The following is a 21,150-nucleotide window of genomic DNA, read 5'->3' as shown; positions in this document are numbered from 1 at the left end:
TAGGAAGTCACTTATTTCTTCACTTAACAGCATTTCAGAACGGACCAGTATCAGTCAGATTGACTCTAATGCTGCATCTGAAAACTATTCATTGCTAAAGTGAAATTTTATTTAGTTTTAGTCATAGTCTTTGGTTATATTTTAGTCAACTGGACTGTTTTAGTCCTAGTCGAAAGCCTAGCCCTAGTCCAAATTTTCCCGGGAAAACATCTGGTGATGTCGACGATTTGAACAATGTAGAAACAGATTAGAACACGTCTTAATCTCAAAATTAAATAAAACCAGAGTCAAAATTACAGATTTTTCAGATTTGGAAATATTGTTCTATCATAACAAACCATACATCACTGCAAAGATGATTTATTCAGCTTTCAGATCATGCATAAATCTCAATTTCGACAGATTGTTGTGCTCTGGGGTGAATAGAAAGATGAATAGAAAGTTCATAAGAACAGCATTTATTGAAATCTAAATGTTTGTGACATTATTCATGTCTTGATTTATTGAATGCATCCTTGCTGAATAAATCTACTCTTTATTAAGCGTGATCCCACACTTTGAGCAGCGGTGTATTTGTAGATGTGATTGTGCTGAGGTCAGTAAGGTCATCTTTCTCTCTGTAGATGAGGGTCTGGTGGGGCGTGAAGCGGCCTGTGCTGTGGTTCAGTCTCTGGGCAGGTTTATGGCGGCGTACTTCACCAATCGTCCGCTCTTCATCCTCCCGCCACACAACGTCGACGTGCTGCCGCCTCTTCACTTACCACACGGTGAGTCCACCACCAACAACATGAATGTGCACGGTCAGATCATTTCTGAATGCATGGAGAGTAGAGAAAAGAGTCAGAGCACACTGCATGAAACACTGTATCCCATAATGCAGTGCATCCTCTGAAAGCTGAATAAATGATCTCTCCAGTGATGTGTGGTTTGTGAGGAGAAGACAATATTTGTCTGAGATACAACTATTTGAAAATCTGGAATCTGAGGGAGACAAAAACATCTAAATATTGAGAAAATCATCTTTAAAGTTGTTCAAATTAAGTTCTTAGCAATGCATATTACTAATCAAACATTAAGTTTTGATATATTTACGGTAGGAACTTTACTAAATATCTTCATGGAACATGATCCCAATGATTTTTGGCATAAAAGAGAAATGTATTATTTTGACTCTCTTGCTGGCTATTGCTACAAATACACCCCAGAGACTTGTGCAGGGTCACAATGATGATGCTAGTATTGCTTTCTGAACACAGCTTGAGTCTCATATGTCTAATAAGGCAGTGTATGGTTGATTAGCTGATGTAATGACTTGTTTTGTCTCTCACAGATGCTAGTGGACGTGTGGTGGAGTTGTGTCAGACTGGCGTATCGCAGGCGGTGCGCTCCGAGCAGCTCTCGGCTCTGTGGACGGTGGATTACGCTCTGGAGCTGCTCCTGCTGGGAGGATTGATGCCCGAGGCCTCGTGGATGGCCCTGCGGCTGGGAGACTGGAAGATGGCAGCCGCTCTCGGCTTGGCCTACAGCAACTACTGCTCGGGACACTTCCACATCAGCAGGTCTGTAGTCAGCATGAGGGTCTGGGTCACTCTCCATTCACATGCTGCAGTGATGTTTTCATATTTCTGGCTTTTCCCGGTCCTCCAGCCTGCGCTGGAGAGAGCTGCACCTTCCCACCGAGCTGAAGCCTGCCGTGATATTCCAGGATCAGCTGGAGATGTTACTGGACCGAATGACTGGCTCTGAAGCACATGCTAACACAGGTGAAAATGCAGTATTTATAATCAGGGTAAATCATGAGATCTAGACCCTTTAATTAACCGTGCAACAAAATTAAAACTGTTTTGATTTAATTAATGTTGCACGCTTTATTAACAAATCTTGAGTACGGTTATTAATTATCACATTATAGTTTTATAATCTTCCTTGTTTGGTGGTGTTGGATTGTATCCTTAGCTGAAATGTCTGTAAAAACGCTTCCTGAAAATAATTTTTGAAATCTCTCACACTTAATTTAATTTAATTTAATCTTTAACTTAACTTGATATAATATAATATAATTTAGTTTGATAAAATATAATTTAATATTATATATAAAATGTAATAAAATATAATAATTATATTATAGGTTGTTAATGTTATCTAAAATAAGTATATAAATTAAATTAAATTGCTACAAAAATATTTAATCAAAATAAATATAAGATACAATTCAGCTTTGCATGTATGTGTGTGTGTGTGTGTGTGTATATATATATATATATATATATATATATATATATATATATATATATATATATATATATTTATAAACTAATTAAAATGACAAAGCACATAAAATAAAATAAACATACTGAAGATGTCAAAATAAAAGCTATTTCAAAATATGAATAGTATGTAAATAATAGTAAAATGAGACTGTAAATGGAATCTAATCCGTCTACAGCTGATTTGCTGTTGGTTTGTTGCTCCTTTAGGCGCAGTGTGTGTTGAGGACATGGATCTGGTTCAGGACTCTGTGCAGGAGATCCTGAAGGCGTCTGTCATGGCGGAGGTGGACGTCATCTCTCATCCTCTAACACGACTTCTGGATGCAGCCAAAGAGCGAGCGATGTCACTTCCTGCTCTGGTTCCTCCTGCGTTCTACCTTCCTGCTCCTCCGCTGTACTGTCCACAGCCTTCACCGAACACACAGGTGGAGCACACACAAGCATGAACCCTTTATCACAAAAGTCGAAAACCACCTCAAGCGAGCGTAAAAAACTTTTTGCAAATTTAAGAATTAAAAATGTGGCATTTCCATCACTCGTTAATGACGCGATACTTCAAAATCAGCATAAAAGAGGGTGATGGAATAGACCTTTTACACTAACCAATATATCGACTTTTATATTTACTTCAAAATTAAAGTCACCATGTTTTCACATTCCACTTGCGCTTGTTTCTTTTGCAGTTTCTTGTTACTTTGCACTTTGTTAGAAAATGTTAATTTGCTTTTTATTCACGTTTTTAAAGGTGTCTGATATTTCAAAACTTAATTTGCGTGATCTAAATATTCTTTAAAAATTAAAAGTTTGTTGACATTTGGAAGTGTGTAGGGCTTGCATTATTATGATGTTACATTGACTCTATATTCAGTGGTATAAAATGGTCTTTAAAATGACAAAAATAGTGCTTATCGTGAATATTTCTGGGGCAGTATATCGCACAACAAAAAGCTGTTATTGTGACAGGCTTAGATTGAAACATAGACCGTCACATCTGTCTCTGTCGCATGGATCTCATCTTCAGCTGTGTGTCCATGTCCTCAGGACTCTGTGAGAGATGCAGCTCTGGTTCTGGAGAGGGAGTCTCGCTGCCAGGTTTCTGGGTTGGTTCAGAAGGTTCTGATGCTCTTCAGAGCAGCACACAGCTCTCGGCCCGCGGCGCAGTGGTACATCAGCAGCCTGCAGCGCTGCAGACACCTACAGCACAAGGTGTCTAACAAACTAACCATCATATTAACAGTTAATTGGAAATAAGCTGTTACATAATGCGTTTCCCATGTGTCCAATTCACAATTACTTCCTTAATTACCCAGCAGTTACTTAGACATTTAACGTTAAATTGTTTATCTAACCAGGTTAAATGTAAATGTAACTTACTAACTAGTTTTGTTAGCAGTTACTTTGTCATTTACAATTATAATGTTTATCTAACCAGGTTAAATGTAAAAGTAACTTTCTAACTAGTTTTGTTAGCAGTTACTTAGTTATTTACAATTATATTGTTTATCTAACCAGGTTAAATGTAAAAGTAACTTACTAACTAGTTTTGTTAGCAGTTACTTTGTCATTTACAATTATAATGTTTATCTAACCATGTTAAATGTAAAGGTTACTTACTAACTAGTTTTGTTAGCAGTTACTTTGTCATTTACAATTATAATGTTTATCTAACCATGTTAAATGTAAAGGTTACTTACTAACTAGTTTTGTTAGCAGTTACTTTGTCATTTACAATTATAATGTTTATCTAACCAGGTTAAAAGTAAAGGTTACTTACTAACTAGCTATATTAGCAGTTACTTGGTTATTTACCATTATAATGTTTATCTAACCATGTTAAATGTAAAGGTTACTTACTAACTAGTTTTGTTAGCAGTTACTTAGTTATTTACAATTATAATGTTTATCTAACCAGGTTAAATGTAAAAGTAACTTACTAACTAGTTTTGTTAGCAGTTACTTTGTCATTTACAATTATAATGTTTATCTAACCAGGTTAAATGTAAAAGTAACTTACTAACTAGTTTTGTTAGCAGTTACTTAGTTATTTACCATTATAATGTTTATCTAACCATGTTAAATGTAAAGGTTACTTACTAACTAGTTTTGTTAGCAGTTACTTAGTTATTTACAATTATAATGTTTATCTAACCAGGTTAAATGTAAAAGTAACTTACTATCTAGTTTTGTTAGCAGTTACTTTGTCATTTACAATTATAATGTTTATCTAACCAGGTTAAATGTAAAAGTAACTTACTAACTAGCTTTGTTAGCAGTTATTTGATCATTTAATGTTATAATGTTTATCTAACCAGGTTAAATGTAAAAGTAACTTACTAACTAGTTTTGTTAGCAGTTACTTTGTCATTTACAATTATAATGTTTATCTAACCAGGTTAAATGTAAAGGTTACTTACTAACTAGTTTTGTTAGCAGTTACTTAGTTATTTACAATTATAATGTTTATCTAACCAGGTTAAATGTAAAAGTAACTTACTATCTAGTTTTGTTAGCAGTTACTTTGTCATTTACAATTATAATGTTTATCTAACCAGGTTAAATGTAAAAGTAACTTACTAACTAGCTTTGTTAGCAGTTATTTGATCATTTAATGTTATAATGTTTATCTAACCAGGTTAAATGTAAAAGTAACTTACTAACTAGTTTTGTTAGCAGTTACTTAGTTATTTACCATTATAATGTTTATCTAACCATGTTAAATGTAAAGGTTACTTACTAACTAGTTTTGTTAGCAGTTACTTTGTCATTTACAATTATAATGTTTATCTAACCAGGTTAAATGTAAAAGTAACTTTCTAACTAGTTTTGTTAGCAGTTACTTAGTTATTTACAATTATATTGTTTATCTAACCAGGTTAAATGTAAAAGTAACTTACTAACTAGTTTTGTTAGCAGTTACTTTGTCATTTACAATTATAATGTTTATCTAACCATGTTAAATGTAAAGGTTACTTACTAACTAGTTTTGTTAGCAGTTACTTTGTCATTTACAATTATAATGTTTATCTAACCATGTTAAATGTAAAGGTTACTTACTAACTAGTTTTGTTAGCAGTTACTTTGTCATTTACAATTATAATGTTTATCTAACCAGGTTAAAAGTAAAGGTTACTTACTAACTAGCTATATTAGCAGTTACTTGGTTATTTACCATTATAATGTTTATCTAACCAGGTTAAATGTAAAGGTTACTTACTAACTAGCTTTGTTAGCAGTTATTTGATCATTTAATGTTATAATGTTTATCTAACCAGGTTAAAAGTAAAAGTTACTTACTAACTAGCTTTGTTAGCAGTTACTTGGTCATTTACCATTATAATGTTTATCTAACCAGGTTAAATATAAAGGTTATTTACTAACTAACCAACCAATCAGCTATCAAATCAACATAGTATTTTTTTTTAACAAGTGCCATTGTAATGTCTAAGAGTTATTTGTGAGTTAGTAAGTACTGTTTGAATTTGGTACTTGTTAGTACTAGTTTGTTTGTTGTTCTAAGAATCTTACTGATGCTCTCTGTTGGTAAATCCAGAAGAAAGAGTCCAGACAGTTAATATAACATTTATTTATTCAGGCTAAAATAACGATTACTAACTATCATGTTAGCAGTTACTAGGACTTGTACTTTTATAATGTCTAAGTATTGTTTTGGAGTTAGTACACGTTAGTAAACAACCTGCTTAAATATAAAGGTTACTAATTAAATAAACAACTCACCAGCTAACTAACTAACTAAATTTTTTACTTCTTTTTTTTTTTTATCTTTGTTTTGGAAAAGTACTATTGGAATGTCTTAGTATTTCTATTTGGATATAGTACTAGTTAGTAGTAAATTGGATATCGTTTTAAGAATCTCATCTGATATTTTCTGTTGGTAGATCTGGAAGAAAGCGTCTGAACCCAAAGCCGAATTGGTTCCTGATGGACTGAAGAAATTTTCCACCCATCGTGGGTTCTTCCAATCAGGGCCCAGCAAAGACATGGATAGGGTCACTACGCAAATCATAAGTATGCTGACCCCGAACTTTTAGTTAGTGGTGTCTATGTGAAGCTCAGTGTATTTATATGATTTTCTGACTTCGTTCAGTATGTTTCCGTGAGTTGTGTGCACTTTGCTGGATGCTCCATGTGAGGGACCAGCTCAGCGTTTCCTGTAGAAAGTACCAGGCTGCAAGGCAACAGGAGAAAGACACTGCGGTGCGTTTAAAGAATGATTGTATGAGTATCTCTTAGATGCCAGGTGTGTCAATCCATTTTTTGTCTCTCAGGTCAGTGTGTCAGATCTGTGTGTTGAGGCTCTGTGCTGGGCGCGCCGCCTCCTGCCGTTCTGCCATTTCCTGAACGCAGAGGAAGCCCTGCAGGACTTAGTGCTCAGCCTTGTGTCTGAACTGCCGCCCAGTCGTGTGGTAATATACATCACAGTGTTTCTCACACATTAATTTACTTACGCCACAATATCCACATTGACCTCTACAAATATCCACCGTCTCCTGTCATCAGCTCACACATCTCACACACACGAGCCTGATATTAGCACTATATTTAGCAATATATTTATCACCCCCTTGCTCTTGATGCATGGTTTTTCAGCATGGAGCATCGGAGAGAGTATATGATGCCCTCAGTTGTACTCATTGTGAAAAAATGTATCTACAAATCATACAGTCATTGTTTGAAAGGGTTCAAATACACAAAAAATGCAGCATTAACTGTTCAGGACAAACAAAGGACTCCTTAACAACTATCACAAAAAAAAGACAAACTAAAAACACAGCTGTGGATTATTTTGCTAACAACACAGTATTAAGAATCAAGGGGGTGTAAACTTTTGAACGTGGTCATTTTTTATAAATGCAACTATTATTGTACTATATGTAAACTTGAAATATCTTATTCAGGTCAGTAATAATTAAATAAACAATAACATGCATTTCGTTTATTTTGGTAAAATAATGAACAATTTGCAGAATCTAAAAAGGGGGATGTAAACTTTTGAACTCAACTGTAAGAATGCATATATGAGAGAAAGTAAACCCAGGATAGATTTATAAAGAAAAACATGGCATTGCTTTAACCTACAGATCATCCTACCCGAGTATACAACACACAATGATGAGTGAGGGTTTTAAGGTTTCTTATAAACCTCAGTGCAACATGATAAACTCATTGGCATTAATATGTGACATTATCTGCTGCCACAAGTCTCACAAAATCCTTTGAGAAACACTGCATCACTAACTACTAAACTTACACTCATTTAGCATACTTATAGTTTGTAATGTACCGACTTCTTAAAACCTAAAAAATAAGTTAACTAAAATACTTTTGTAATGTTTTAGAATTCTTTGGGAGTTGATTATAACCTTTATTTCACCTGGTTAAATAAAAGTTACCAACTAACTAACTAAAACTAACATCTCATGTCTTTTGTGTTCTGTGGGAGTTAGTTGTGGTCCTTTATTTAACCAGGTTAAAAATAAAGTTTACTAACTGAAAACTAACTAACTAGCAAACTGACATACATGTTAGTAGTGTTTTGGATGAGTGCTATTGTGAAGTCTTAGCATTCTATGTGAGTTAGTTACTAATATTTATTTGTAACTTGGTAAATTAAAATAAACAACCAACAAACCAACTAACTAACTAATGTATGATTTTACGGTTTTAGTATTGTTTGGGAATTTGTTGGTCATCTTCATTTAACAAGGTTAAAATAAAGGTTACTAATTAACTAACAAACATGTTAATATTTTTTTTGGCCAAGTATAATTGTAAGGTCTTAGAGTTCTTTGTGAGTAATCTTTATTTAACCTGGCAAAAATAAAGGTTACTAACTAACTAACTAACTAACAACTAACATGTTAGTAGTTCTTTGCTAATTTCTGTTTTAACATCTTACAATAATTTGCGAGTAATGTTTATTTTTTTTGCCTTGTAATTTAAGTTTACTAATCAACTAACCTGGTTAATCAGGTAAAAAATAAAGGTAACTTACAAACAACTAACTAACATGTTAGTAGTTTTTTGCTAATTACTATTGTAACATCTTACAATTATTTCCGAGTAATGTTGATTTTTTTTACCTTGTAATTTAACTTATTAACTAACCTGGTTAATCAGGTAAAAAAATAAAGGTTACTAACTAACTAACATGTTAGTAGTTTCTTTGCTAATTACTATTGTAACATCTTACAATTATTTGCGAGTTTTTTTTTTCCTTTTAATTTCAGGTTACTAATTAACTAACCTGGTTAATCAGGTAAAAAAATAAGGTTACTATGTATCACGTTACCATTATCATGTCATCGTAACCATATTAAAAACAAAGGGAACTAACTAACTAACAAAGATATTACTAGGATTTTTTTTTTTTTACATATACCATTGTAAAGTCTTAGTATTTTTAGGAGTTAGCAAGTTAGTAATCTTTATTTAAACCTGGTTAATTAAAGTTTACCAACTAATTAAATTGCAAACAATAATAAGGCATTATGACGGTCCAAAAAACAATTGTATAAATATCAGTCTAATCTAAATAATCGTCCATCAGTGTAGCATTACAGTACATCTTTGTAGCACCTCAACGGTTCAGCTATTTAATTTTGTGTTTCATTTCCTGTGTTTAGACGGCAGAAACTCTTGCGAAAGTGTTTCCTGACGAGACGGAGTCTGTTCGCGTGCCGCTGCGGGATAAGTACACGTCGCTGGTGCAGAGACTGAGACCCGTGATAGTGCCAGACACCTTGACACCAGGTTACCAGAGCTGCTTTAAGGAATAATTCACCCAGAACGATGGCTCTTTCCTTTGTTCGGAAAGCAGAGCATCTGGTCAGTCTTCAGCCCCTAACCAGATGTGCTCGTGTTCACAGATTTGCCACCAGGGAGCATTAGGGAAGATGAGGGTGGCGATACCATGATGATTCTGATCCAGGATCAGCTGAGGAAGCGACGCCGGGAGCTTCGGTGTCTGGCAAAGTACCTGGGTGCACCGGAACCGTACCTGTGGGAGAGAGAAGAGGAGGAGGACAGAGGAGGTGCTGCCTCCATACTGAAGCACCTCTCTCTCGGGACTAGTTTGAGTGACAGCACGCTGACGGACTGTGGGCGCCCCCTAGTGTACAGTGAAGGAGACACGGCCGAGACGCTGTCTGAGCCTCTTTCCCCAGAGCTGCAGACCAAATCTGCACACAGGTAACTTTGCTAATGTACTACATACTGTATATTTTTTTGTATAAATATTTTGTGAAACAGTATGCATGTGTTGTATACTGCAAATGTAGTTTGTCATCCACACTGTAAAGATTTTTTTTTTAATGCTAGACGAAGATTATTGAAGTTTATTTTACAAGAATTGCAATTTCTTTGCAATTATTTATGACAGTTTCTGAGCGAAAATTGTTTCAAAGAGAAATTTGTACTCTTTGGGAGTTAGTTAGTAACATTTATTTAACCAGGTTAAAAACACATGTACCATTGCAATGTTTTAGTTTTTGTTAGAGAGTTAGTAATTATCCATTATTTAACCAGGTTAAAATAAAGGTTACTTACTAACTTTTTAGTAGTTTTTTTGGATGTGTACCATTGTTATATTTTACAATTCTTTGGTAGTTAGTTAGTAACATTGAAGTAGGTTAAAACAAAGGTTACCAACTAACTGACTGACCAATTAACTCACTGACCAACTAAATAGCTAACTAACGTGCTAGTTATTGTTTTAGACATGTGCATTTGTAATATTTTTGTATTGTTTGGTAGTTAGTTAGTAACCTTTATTTAACCAGGTTAAAAACAAAGGCTGCTAACTAAATTGTTTGGACATTTGTTTGTACCATTGTTATTATAATTGTTTTTGTGGTAGTTAATCGGTAACATTTAACCAGGTTAAAATAAAGGTTACTAACTATCTTGTTAGTAGTTTTTTGGATGTGTACCATTGTTATATTTTACAATTCTTTGGTAGTAAGTTAGTAACCTTTATTTTCCTTAACTAATATGCTAGTTGTTTTTTTGACATTTAACATTTTAATATTTCAGTATTCTTAGTTTGGGAGTTAAGGCTGGTTCACACGGCAGGATAATTGGGCCGATTTTAGCCCCGATTCAGCCCTTCCGACAATCTTAGGATGCTCCGATTATCGTAAAATAATCTGATCAAATATTCCTGCCGTGTGTGGTGTGTTAAGACTAATCTCCTCTGCTCGGAAGAATGTCGGGACCGCTCCGATCTCAAATCGGGGATATCCAACATGTTGGATTTATTTTGCCCGATTTCTTCTCGTGTGTGGTGTCCCCCGAGGACAAACAATCACGAAGCCTGTGGACTGTGGCGTGTAGCCAATCAGAAAGCGAGGTGACGAGGCAGTGATAGTACCGGGAAACAAAATCAAAACAGCCGGCGTATATAATATAACAAATACAAATAAAGTCGATGGGCATAACTACATCCACAACTGCAGTCCACCAGAGTACATGGAAACTAATATATGAACGTTTATTTCAACGGTTATTAATCTGTGTAGTACGTAACAACATTTCTATGAGATAAAACAACAACTTATCTCCATATCATGATATAGCAAGTATAGTCCATGCTCGCGTCGTCTCCACCTCTTTGACCATCGCCTTTTCTTATTTTTCTTATGTTTTTTTCCCCGTTAAAAACAAAGCACAAACTATGGCCACTGCATCCTCTTTGTCCGCCATGATTGTTTACTCTAAAGTCACGTTTGATCTCGAGGGATTTTGCGAGATTTCCCGTCTGACCTGGGAATGCTCGGGAGTCAAATCGGTTCGCGTGTGATGTGTTGATATTGCCGTGTGGCTGCACACCACACACGGAGCGACCAAAACTGTTAGACCCGTGATTTTTTATCGCCGTGTGTGGGGTCTCTCAGGTTTGGAAAATCTGCCGACAATTTTAAAATCGTCCCGTGTGAACCAGGCCTTAGTAATCTTTATTTAACCAGGATTAAAAAAAGGTTACTAAGTAAATAAGTAATTAAATAAATAACTAACATGTTAGTAGTGTTCTGCACATGTACAATTATAATGTTTTAGTTTTGTTTGAGAATTCATAAACAACCATTATTTAACCAGGTTAAAATAAAGGTTACGAACTAACTTTTAAGTAGTTTTTTGGATGTGTACTATTGTTAGATTTTACAGTTCTTTGATAGGTAGTAACATTTATTTAACTAGATTAATTTAAAGGTTACCAACTAACTAACTAACTAACTAACTATCTTGTTAGTTGTTTTTTTTAGACATTTCAGTTGTAGTATTTTAGTATTCTTAGTTTGGGAGCTAGTAACCTTTATTTAACCATGACTAAATAAAGGTTACTACCTAAATAAATAATTAAATTAATAACTAACATGTTAGTAGTGTTCTGCATATGTACTATTATAATGTTTTTGTTGAAGAGTAAGTAAGTAACCATTATTTAACCAGGTTAATATAAAGGTTACTAACTAACTTGTTAGTAGTTTATTGGATGTATACCACTGTTATATTTTACAATTCTTTGTTAGTTAGTTGTTTACATTTAACTAGATTACAATAAAGGTTACTAACTAACTAACATTTTAGTAGTTTTTTTGGACTTAGTATCCTTTATTTAAACATGTTACTATCTAACTAACATGTTAGTAGTTTCTTTTTTAATTGTTCTTAGTATTCTTTGGGAGTTGGTAACCAAGTTAAAAACAAGGATTACTATCTGTATAACTAACATCATATAATAAACATAATATATTTCTGCACATGTACTATTGTAATATTTTTGTTTTCATTTGGAGTTATTGAGTAAACTTTATTTAACCAGGTAGAATTTTTTTTTCAGTGCAAGGATTTTGTACAGAGCATATCAAATTCATATTCCATTCCCAGTATGCAAAGTGCATACTTAAAACATAGTTTGAGTAGTAGGCCATTTCGAACTGGTTTTAAATGGCTTGAGCAAATTAATGCGTGAATATGGTAAACCTACAGTAAACTCTTTCTTGTGTTTGTAGTTCTAAGACTGCTAAATTTCAGGATGCACATGAGAAATCAACACAAGAAAGAAAAGGAGATAATAGATCCTGCACAGTGGAACCCAAAGCACCAGACTGGACTGTAACCACAGTGGGAACCTGGGAGTTTGAGCTGGAGGATGAGGAGTACACGCTCTTCCTAGATTTGTTCCTCAGCTACATGCTAGGAAAAGACAGACTGGACGCTGAGGAGTCCGAGCTGCCTTTACTAAGTGCTTTCTCACAACAGCTCCGTATGAGAGAGCTGCACTCGGTGACCTTTGACATGCTGACCACTCTCAAACGCCGTCAGAAGGATCGGAAACGAAGTGTGCAGTTACCTCTCTTCCATGCCGGTCACTGCTTCCAAACTCTCCCGGATGCTCCCAGACCTCCGTCGTCCATTCAGTTCGACGCTCGTTCTACGTCCCCTTGTGCTCTTCCTGGACTCCATACTGGGAAACATCAAGGTCTTTTTGCACTTCGTCGACAGGCTTCCTTAATGTCCAAAGATGTAAAAGTAAATCTGATTGGCACAGACGTGGAGTCGACAGTCTTTAAGATCCTCTCTCAGGATGATCTAGATGTTCAGATGGAGCTGGACTCCTCTCTGGAGGCCAGGTTTCCTCAGCTAGCCCGGCTGCTGGAGTGGATGATGCGTTGGGCCGAAAGACGGGTTCTGCTCTCTCAGCCAATCAGAAAGACCTCAGAGGGCTCCGGTGATTCGGTGGTCATCAGGGTCAAAGCTTCGACTCCTGCCGTACTGACAGCGCTGGAGCTGCTAAAGTGGAGGTACAGCGCCGCCCTGCTGGGAGAAAACTCTAATCACTCCCATTCGAAGGTAAGGATGCATTCGGAGATGATTTTAATAAAACTGTTATTCCATATTCGCACCAATTCGGAATAGATGCCGTGTCTGTTTAAATGTGAATGTATCAGAGGTGTAAGTGCAAAGTCATTCAAAGGCTAAAACTGTTCAAAAATGGTAGAAGTGTAAGACAGGTGAGTCTGGTTGCAAGGTTTTTGTTTTGTTGTGTTCTGATCCTGATCTAACATTATTTTTTGTGAAGGAGCAAAACTGCATTTATTAGTGGATCATGATGGAACGGCATGATTCAAACAATTTTGATAGAAATACCAAGGCAAAATAAATAAAGATAAATCAATAATAATTATTAATTATAATATAAATACATATAAAAAATTAATTTCTATTTTTGTGTAATTTATATTTTATATTTGTCAGTATTTTATATATATGTGTGTGTGTGTGTGTGTGTGTGTGTGTGTGTGTGTGTGTGTGTGTGTATATATATATATATATATATATATATATATATATATATATATATATATATATATATATATATATATATATATATATATATACTCACACACACACACACACACACACACACACACATATATATATAGGTATGTGTGTGTGTGTGTGTGTGTCATTTTAAATAAAATTGATTTATTTAATATATTATTATTTTTCCCCATTTTTGTTTATTGACTGTCTTTGTGGCCTCACATCAGCACCAGTGTCATTTTAGCCTTACTTATATAATGTTATATTTCAAGAATATTTTAAATTAACGTTACATTTTTACAGTTTTCATTTTAGTCAGCTTATGTGCGTTTGTCCTTTTATTTATTTAGAATTTAAATATTGCTAGGCTTCATTTCTTTTATCACTGTTCAGTTTTAGTACTAATTAAGTTGTTGACTTACAGTCAGTATTTTAGTTCGTAGGGCTTGAGCTGTCAGAAACCCCCGGATCACACCACCAAAGGGACTTCAGCACACATGTGAAACAGACTCTGAACTCTCCTGTGCTCCATCAGAGGGAGGAGCCTGTCGCTCAGCCAATCAGAGAGAGCAGTGTGGACACGGGTTACCCGGGGTCAGCAGGGACGCCCATCACACTCCCAGAGCTGGACGTCCAAGAGTGAGTCCACAGCACACATGTGCTGTAAACACGACTGATAAACACTTATGATGCTTTCACAAAACTAGAAAAGAAAAAAAGAGCTCAAAGTGACAGTCTAGAGAACAGATCTAAAACACAAAACAGTGTGTTAATCAGAAGGACATTGGCAATCATAACCAGTTTGAATGCATATCCTTATTATTGATTTTGAATATTTTCAATATGCACTATAAAAAAAAATTAATAAATAAAATCAGTGCTTATTTTTTAAAGTGCTTATTTTTTAAAGTGCTTATTTTTTAAAGTTTTTCTCTCTCAAATTTCACATTTAATTCAACGTTTTACTTGTCATTTTTTGTTATTTGTGAAATTTGCAAATTGTCAAATCTTTCTCACTACCTCTTTATAGAAAATGTTTCTTATTTTAAAAAAACATTTTTTAATGATAAAATGAAATGTTATTCTGAACTGAAATAAGCAAATTGATAATTTTTTTGTCTATGTATTTTAGTTTTCTGTCTCATATCAACATCAGTTTTATTTTAGATTTTTTTTTAAACTATTATAACTGTTGCTAATATTTTAAAATAGATTTAAATTTTTTATACTTTCAGTTTTCATTTTTCTTTTAAATAATTTTTATGTGCCTATGTAATTTTTATTAGTGTTTGTATTTAAACAAAAATTCTAATTCTACCATAATAAATACCAACTTGTTTCTACACCAGAAGTGTTTTACTAAAGCAATAAACCCCAAGAAGGGCTTGTTTTGATTTTATAAATATACATATTAAGGTTTCACAAAATATAACAGAGGAAATAAAGTGTAATGATATGAATAAAAACAGTATTCTTCCACCAAACAATGTAGCTCCTCAGAAACAGTTTGTGTTGTTACAAAGTGGTTGCCGAGCAACAGACAGAAGTAAACAAAGGTGTTTGTTACTTTGTAGCATGATGTAGAACAGCTTCAAACGCGGCTCAGCCAATCAGAATCAAGGAGCGGAACTCTCAGGGTTTTTAAAAAAAAAACTTGGATTGAGTTAAATGTATTCAGAGAATCAAGTCAAAGCTTAATTGAAGGGAACTAGACAGAAAAGCGGTTTTAACAGTCCCGTGTGATGATTGTTTGTTCTCAGTGCGCGTGAAGCCGAGGATGTGGTGGATCCGCTCTCTGAACACGAGGACACAGAGATGATGATCGGAGACATCACACAGACGTCTGCAGCTACAGACGGTCAGACTCCTGTGACCTCAGCCTGACACATTATCATATACTGATTATTAGTCATGTTAATTCAAAACGTCTTCTTGTTGATAGTGGTTTTGTTTACAGATGAGAGCAGCGCCGCTGATGTCACCGAGGCATCATTGTCCAATCAGAGCAGAGCTCCCAGAGATCAGGTGACCGTGTGCTGCCCCATACAGAGACTAACTAATGATCATTTATAGTCATTACTTATATATTTATTTATTACTATTATTATTAATAATAATAAAAGTAAATCCTGTTTTATCAGCAATACTTATCTGTAATTATTTGTCATACTTATTCATCCATGATATTTTTTATTAAAATATATAATTAATCTTTGTTTTTATTAGTAGTAGTAGTTCATATTCTAAACATTTATACTCAAATCAATATTTATCAGTAACATTTATTCATCAATAATATTCATTCATTTAATAATGCATTGTAATAATACAGTTATCAGTGGGTAATTAGTTATTTAATAATACTTGTATATAAATAATAATAATTTATTTGTCAATAATGATTATTTTTCATTATGTATCAGTGCTAACTTATGTATTAAAATATATAATTACTTGTCAACACTAATTTATTTTATTATAAATATGCAATATTATTAATATATGTATTTATTTAGTTGCCAATAGCAATATCATGATAATGCATCAGATCCGGATGTAAACAAGCTCTCCTGATGTGTCCACAGACATTAACCCTCGCTGATCTACAGCGTCCAGACACAGATGAACATTCATCACAATCACTGTGAGTCTGTGCATGTCGCCTTTAACCCTTTACACCTGCACCCTGCTCTTCACTTACACATTAAGAGACTGTGTTTCATTGGAAAGCTTGTGCAGCTTTAGTCACAAACTAGACGCTCATCTGTGTGTGTTGTGTTGTGTTGTTTCTGTCTGATCTCATTTCAGATCGGAGGAAAAACACGTCTCCTGTGCGCCGCTGGACAGGTGAAGATCATCACACTAGAGTTTCCTTCAAAATAAAAGCTTAAAAGTGCAGACCAATTTGAGTGTAGAAATTAGGAAAGAAATATAATTTTGTATTTATTTTACAGTGCAGTTGTATTACAATATATGGCTTTTACTGTTATTATTATTATATTTTGATTAGTTTGGCTTCCTTAAAAACGGGTGTGACTTTGGGTTTTCTTAGTTGAGAACATGTGCAGCTCTTAATTTTGAACTCTCAAAGTGCACAATTAAATTTTTTTACCCCAATTCTTTATTTATTTTTCTTTTAAAACATTGCAATAAATATCATATTGTGGACTACATATCACAATAATACCACATCGTGAGATTTTGATATATGTGTCCCTGCAGCACAAAAGCAGTTTTAAGTCTCTGGGGTGTACATTTTTCTTTTTTGCCAAAAATCATTAGGATATTAAATAAAGATCATGTTCCATGAAGATATTTAGTAAATCTCCTACAGTAAATATATAAAATCATAATTTTTGATTAGTAATATGCATTGCTAAGAACTTAATCTGAACAACTTTAAAGATTTGCTTCCTCAGATTCCAGATAGTCCGAAATTGACCCCTAATGATTTCTTTCCTCTCAGACCTGAGCTCGCAGCTTCAGCCGGCGTTCAGCAGACAGACGCACCGTCATTACCCATGATTCCCGGCGCTGAAGCCCCTCACAGTGACGGCGTCAGACAGCTGCTCCAGGACGAGCTCTTCAGACTAGTGCAGGTGCGTCTGAGCCCTGATTAAACACATGCAGTGCTTCCCACAGGATCCTGTCCAACTCTGTGGATTCTTCTGTTAAATGCATCAATCTGCTGCACTTCACACATCTGTCACATACAGAGAAACTGAATGAGTCATTATTTGTAAACTGGACTCAGACGTCTTTTTCTTTGTGAGATACTGTACATTCAGAATCTAGTACCAATACAAATAATAATATTAATATTTTAATACAACTGGAGTGTTAAATACATTCACAAAGCTAATATTGAATAATACTTTAGAGTAGGAAAATAATAATACTTTGTTCTTAGTTTCTAATTTTGTTGAAAAAATACAGTGGAAACAGGTTTACAAGCACATCTCATTATTAATTTAGTCACACGCTACTCATTTTTCTCCACAAAATTATGCCAAAGCACCTATTCATCAATAATTAAGCTTTCTCTCTATTAATTTAGAAATATTAATAAAAATGTAACTACTAATAATTTGAAAATATTATTTATTTATTAATCACTAATATATAAATAATAATTATAATTATAGTATTTATAGTTATTTATAATTCATTTATTTAATTATATTTTTGTATTTGTAAAGAATGATTATATATATATATATTTATTTATTTATTTATATATATATATATATATATATATATATATATATATATATATATATATATATATATATATATATATATATATATTATCTATAACATTTATAATAATAACTATTATTATTAATAGTAAATAAATTAAGATGTTAAAGAGAATTGTTTGACATGCTTTGAAAAAAATAATGGCACAGAACATGTTTTTTTATTTTTGTCAATAACATTGATTGATTTATTAAACAGTATTTTCTATGCATTAATAATGTTTATAAAAATGTTTTATTTATTTTATAAAATTTTGCATTTTTGTTTCTCAATAATATTTATTAATAATACATATGTATTTGTCAGAAATTGGTTAATTGCAATAAATAATTTATTGAAAAAAAAAATTTGTTAAAGAGAATCGTTTGACATCAATCATAAACAACAACATCAGAGATCTTTTCTGTGATTGTGAGATGTGTGAAAGTAACGGTGGGACAGATTCAGGTTATTAATAGGAAACACTGATATGAATGTTTCATTTACAGTTTCCTGGTTTACTTGTTTCAGCTTCAGCAAATCAACTTCATGAGTCTCATGCAGGTTGTTGGAGCGTCTTTCTCAAACCTGCCGCTGTCTCAAACCAACCTGCTTCAGTCCAGTGCCACACCTGCACAGCGCCAGTCTCAGCCCGCCTCTTTTACCCAGAATGCCCAGCACACCAACCTCCCGACACAAGCCAGCGGACTGGAAAGGGTTAATAACAACCAGGATTTCCATCCTGTGAATGTGAATTATGGATCTGATCTGAATCCAGAACAGAGAAACCCAACCCGCAAACCTCAGGTAATATTAGTAAATATAGAAATAATATCTGTGTTATCTTAGTCTTAATTAATAAATGGTCATATTTTTGAATGTTCTTTTTTTTTAGCTTTTATTTTAATAATTTTCAGTTTGTTTTAGTAAGTTTGTAACCTGTTTTCTTAATTTTTTTTTTATATTTCTAATTATCTTTATTTTTTATTAAGTTGTAGTTTATATTTTTTTATACATTTATATTAGACTTATAAATATATATATTTATTTTACAAATTAATGTATTTTGAATATATATAGTCAAAATTCACAGAAATATTAAAAACAGAAAATGTGTGTTATTGAGAAAGCAGTCCATACATTTACAAACTACCTTTTAAAACTATTTAATTGGTAAAAATTTCTTATTTAACTTTATTTAACTTTTTCTTTTAAAGACGTTTTAACTTTGTACTGCTTACTTTAATTTTACTTCTTTAAAATAACTTTTAAAAACCAATAAAAAGAATAGGAATATTTGATATAAGACAATATTTTGGTATTCACTGATCATATATTTATTCATAATAATATATAATATCAGCGAATATAATTTAATAGTAATAATAACAATAACATTGTTACTTATTTATATATTAAGTTGTATTCCTATTTATCCAATAATAATACTTCTTTATCATATTTATGTATATTTATCCATAATAATAAATTATTTATTGTCATTAATGATTATTCGATATTGTTTGTCAGTATCTATCAATATATAATTGGAATAGGAGTTGTTGTTAGATGACAACAATAAAATGTAAAAAGAATATCTTATTTAACAATAAAAATAATTTATAAATTTTTCTATGTATTTTATGCATTGATAATATTTTTTTATTAATAATAATAATAATATAACACATGTTTTATTCCTTAATATAATATAATTAATATTAATAAGTAGTTAATTATTCATTTTAAATATTACATGCATTTTTATATAATAATACTTATTTATGCATACATTTTATGATATGATTTTATTATATAATTTTTTTTTCAATAATAATACATCATTATTTAATTATTTAATAATATTTAATATTATTATTATTTAATATTACTTGTCAGTATTTATCAATATATTAGTGGAATTTATATTAATAATGTATTTATCAATATTTTTTTATATATATTCATTGAGCATAAATATGTATTATTATTAATAATAATAATAATAATAATAATAATAATAATAATATATAATAATTGATTATCAATATAATATATTTAATAATAATAATAACTAGTTATTTAAATATTAAATATATTTGTTATAATAATACTTGTTTTTGTATCATATTTAATAATAATAATAACAGTAACAATAATATTTAGTTAATTATATATTAAAAACAATAATAATAATAATACTTTTGTTTTGTCATTAATGATTTTTGTATATTATTTGTCAATATATGATTGAAAGTAAATTAAAAGAATAGGAGTTGTTGGTAGATGCCAATAATAATAAAAATAAAATCTAATTTAACAATAAAAATAATCTTTATTTATTCATATTTGTCAATAATAATGACTATTTGCCGTTATTTCGCAGTATTTGTCAAAATATAATTATTATTATTAATAAATGCATGTATTTATTGACTCAGTATTGATTTATTTATTGGCAACTGGTCATATCATAAGCAGGAAATGGTGTATTTAGCTGTGTATAGAGACTGATATTTGACTTCCTCTCACAGGAAGTGCCGCAGTTGAGCGTGCGCTCTGATTGGCCGGAGGATGGAGGATCTGGTGGCAGGGGTTTGATCCCGAGGTCTCGTGGTCTTCTGAGCACCGCTGTGGATCAGGCATCTCTGCACGGACTCAGACTCCTGCAGCTTCCTGTGAGAGAGGCCTGGGGTCCGAATCTCCGCCCCGCTCCTCCTGACCCCCCGTGTGTCCAGAGAGCAGCCTCAGCCTCCATCAGCCTCCATCAGACGCGCCGCTGTAGCGCTCCTGCTCTTCCTCTGCTGCGCTTTCACCCAGATCCCCAGCGGCCCGTGACGCTGCCTCGTATCCCACAATCCACTGGGGCACACCTGCCCTCAATTCAGCTGCTGCACAGAGAGCCGGATCCACCCGCCGCTGTGAGTCTTCAAGCATCAATCACACCCACTCAGAACATTTACATTTCATTCTACAACTTTATATAATCATCGAATATAATAGTATTAATAATAATATTTACTAAATAATATTGATTTACTCTCAGCAATAATACATATCAATTCACATGTTATATATTTAATACATTTTATATTATGTATGTTATGAACATTTTATAAAAAGTAAAAATATATTTTATTTACTGTATATTACAGTATAGATAAAATGTTTAATTTAATTTAAAATTTAATTTAGTTTTACTATTTACTCAGATCACTTATCAGTTTACTCATAATCCATTTATTTATATTTTTGTATAAAAATTTGATATTGTAATAGCTTTTATAAATAATAA

General features: G+C 32.8%; 1 protein-coding gene across 11 annotated transcripts in view; it reads left to right on the top strand.

Annotated features, from left to right (window-relative positions):
* The window catches only part of LOC113098642 (ciliogenesis and planar polarity effector 1), a 45,946-nt gene that overhangs the window by 11,160 nt on the left and 13,636 nt on the right, over positions 1-21,150 (top strand). For 9 of the 11 annotated variants that reach the window (XM_026263702.1, XM_026263698.1, XM_026263701.1 and 6 more), the window contains 19 exons: positions 624-767; positions 1,331-1,559; positions 1,648-1,763; positions 2,478-2,695; positions 3,312-3,476; positions 6,167-6,296; positions 6,376-6,485; positions 6,557-6,694; positions 8,915-9,041; positions 9,158-9,479; positions 12,302-13,142; positions 14,053-14,255; positions 15,377-15,474; positions 15,559-15,641; positions 16,202-16,260; positions 16,425-16,463; positions 17,083-17,215; positions 18,387-18,662; positions 20,390-20,776. In XM_026263702.1, coding sequence (XP_026119487.1) covers positions 624-767; positions 1,331-1,559; positions 1,648-1,763; positions 2,478-2,695; positions 3,312-3,476; positions 6,167-6,296; positions 6,376-6,485; positions 6,557-6,694; positions 8,915-9,041; positions 9,158-9,479; positions 12,302-13,142; positions 14,053-14,255; positions 15,377-15,474; positions 15,559-15,641; positions 16,202-16,260; positions 16,425-16,463; positions 17,083-17,215; positions 18,387-18,662; positions 20,390-20,776 — 3,818 coding nt within the window. The remainder of the gene's footprint in view (positions 1-623; positions 768-1,330; positions 1,560-1,647; positions 1,764-2,477; positions 2,696-3,311; positions 3,477-6,166; positions 6,297-6,375; positions 6,486-6,556; positions 6,695-8,914; positions 9,042-9,157; positions 9,480-12,301; positions 13,143-14,052; positions 14,256-15,376; positions 15,475-15,558; positions 15,642-16,201; positions 16,261-16,424; positions 16,464-17,082; positions 17,216-18,386; positions 18,663-20,389; positions 20,777-21,150) is intronic. The other 2 variants (XM_026263703.1, XM_026263699.1) reach the window with 2 other exon arrangements.

This window comes from Carassius auratus, unplaced genomic scaffold (assembly GCF_003368295.1).
Source record: "Carassius auratus strain Wakin unplaced genomic scaffold, ASM336829v1 scaf_tig00216600, whole genome shotgun sequence".
In the NCBI taxonomy this organism is placed as follows: domain Eukaryota; kingdom Metazoa; phylum Chordata; class Actinopteri; order Cypriniformes; family Cyprinidae; genus Carassius; species Carassius auratus.
The sequence above is the reverse complement of the archived record's forward strand: the minus strand, read 5'-3'. Positions and strand labels throughout refer to the sequence as shown.